The 2307-nt window shown below is 34.7% G+C and overlaps 1 protein-coding gene across 3 annotated transcripts in view; it reads right to left on the bottom strand.

Annotated features, from left to right (window-relative positions):
* LOC106873037 (protocadherin Fat 4) overlaps positions 1-2307 on the bottom strand; it is a 31197-nt gene that overhangs the window by 20592 nt on the left and 8298 nt on the right. For all 3 annotated transcript variants that reach the window (XM_014920244.2, XM_052976054.1, XM_052976055.1), the window contains exons 7-8: positions 1722-1844; positions 537-713 (exon numbers count right to left, since the gene is read on the bottom strand). In XM_014920244.2, the coding sequence (XP_014775730.2) occupies positions 537-713; positions 1722-1844 (300 nt within the window). The remainder of the gene's footprint in view (positions 1-536; positions 714-1721; positions 1845-2307) is intronic.

Raw genomic sequence — 2307 nt, 5'->3', positions numbered from 1 at the left:
ATATATATATATATATATATATATATATATATATAATGACACAGGAAGAAGAGGACAGAATTGGAGAGTGGAAGGTAAGCAAAGTGCATAAAGTGGAAATGTGAGGAAGAGAAAAGATGTATTTTGGTTTGTGGTAGAATGTGTGAGATATTTTCTTGTTAAGTATGGGTGGGACACACAGTGCTTCTAGAATTTTGATGCAAGATCAATAATTTTGTGGGAGAGGACAAGTCGATTAAATTGACCCTAGAGTTTAACTGCTACTTATTTTATTGATTGACCTCAAAAGGATGAATGACAAAGGTGACCTCAGCTGAATTTGAACTCAGAATGTGAAGGTGGACAAAATGCTTAACCGCATTTTGTCCAGCATGCTAACGATTCTGCCAACTGAAAATAATAATAATAATAATAATAATAATAATAATAATAATAATAATAATAATCATAATAATAATTTTACACTTAAGCAGAGTTTGCAGCAGAAGCTTGAATGAAAACTATCTCCGCTGCATTATTCATTGGTTTCTACTTACATTTACTTAAGCTAAAATACATGGATCCTGACTCAGACTGAAATCTCCAGTGATAGGTTAACTGGTCATCATCAAAATCTGAACCTTGGAGTTGGAAGATCATTTCCGTATTAGCTGTGTTCTCTTTCACATATAGATTAGCTTCATTTGGTGATATTGTTGGTGGATTGTTCAGGTCTAAGGACACAAGAAAAGTCATAATGATAAATGGTAAATATAAAACAGGGTTCATGGTGAAAACTCTATAGCAGTGGTTCTCAACCGGTGGCACGTGAAAAAACATTTGAGCGAGGTCGTTGCCAATGTCACTGGACTGGCTCCTGTGCAGGTGGCATGTAAAAAACATCACTTGAGCGTGGCCGTTGCCAGTACCACCTGACTGGCCCTTGTGCCGGTGGCATGTAAAAGCACCCTCTACACTCTCAGAGTGGTTGGCATTAGGAAGAGCATCCAGCTGTAGAAACTCTGCCAAATCAGATTGGAGCCTGGTGCAGCCATCTGGTTCGCCAGTCCTCAGTTAAATCGTCCAACCCATGCTAGCATGGAAAGCGGACGTTAAATGATGATGATGATGATGATGATGATGATGATGATGATGATGATGATAAAAGGATTTTTTAAGCATTGAATGGCTATGAGGGTCCACTTGGATAAAATAGGAGTCAAAGAGGTCCATAAGTAAAAGATAGTTGAGGACCAGTCTTAAGAAGAAATGGTATGCTGGATGATATAGATCCAGAGATATTATGTTTGGAAACGTTTTCCATAGATTACATTACAATATAATCCAATTTAAAAACCTGATGATGGGTGCACCAGCATGGCCACAATCCAATGACTGAGTCCTGGAGCAAAATAAAATCATTTGCCATGCTGCTTTATCAATTATTTTTATGAATGATACACAACAAAATAAGTTTAACCCTTTAGCATTCAGATTATTTTTTCAAATGTAATATTCATTTATTTACATCATTTTCAATTAATCCTGCATTATCTTGTAGCTTCAAGGTTTCAATAATGTGAGAATGTATTTTTGAAATGACACTGTAGGGTAGGAGTGAGAGGCCAGTTGTAGCCAGTTTGAAAATAAAGCAGATATAAGATTTAGGGCTGAATATGGCAAGTCTAAATACTAAAGGGTTATATAGGTTCATAATAAGGTGTAATGGAATGTATTCTTACCTGTAAGAAGTACGGTTAAAATGAATGGTCCTTCTTGGTTATAATGATCTGATATGAACATCTTAAGATCAAATATTGGTGAAGTTTCTGCTAGTAGGGCACGAACTGATGACATTGTCCCAGCTATAAAGTTATTCATAAGTGTAAAGAATCATATATATATTCATAAGGCTGATAAATATGTGCAGGTGTTACAAATTAAGTTTAATTACCAATAAACATCAGCTTGGATGACACTTTATTCAATCGAGTAAAATACGTAAAATATGGCCTGGACCGTGATGAGAAGCATGACCACCAGACTTCAGAAAGTAGTTGACCGTTTAATGGTTTTAGTAAATTTTTACAGAAAATATTAGCATTATACCATCCAGCATAAATAAAAGTCAACTTCATTATATTTAAGCCCTTATTTTTTCTGTAAAAACCTATTCTGACATTAAATGAGTCAGCTTCTGGTACAAATGTTTATGTTTTGTACCTCTTTTTTCAGCAAAAAAAATTTCAAAAAAATTCTGCAAATGATCTACTCATGTAATTTATGCACCCCTAAAGTTTATTTTTATTTTTGTGAAAAAAAATGTAT

Source organism: Octopus bimaculoides, chromosome 23, assembly GCF_001194135.2.
Source record: "Octopus bimaculoides isolate UCB-OBI-ISO-001 chromosome 23, ASM119413v2, whole genome shotgun sequence".
Lineage (NCBI taxonomy): Eukaryota > Metazoa > Mollusca > Cephalopoda > Octopoda > Octopodidae > Octopus > Octopus bimaculoides.
The sequence above is the reverse complement of the archived record's forward strand: the minus strand, read 5'-3'. Positions and strand labels throughout refer to the sequence as shown.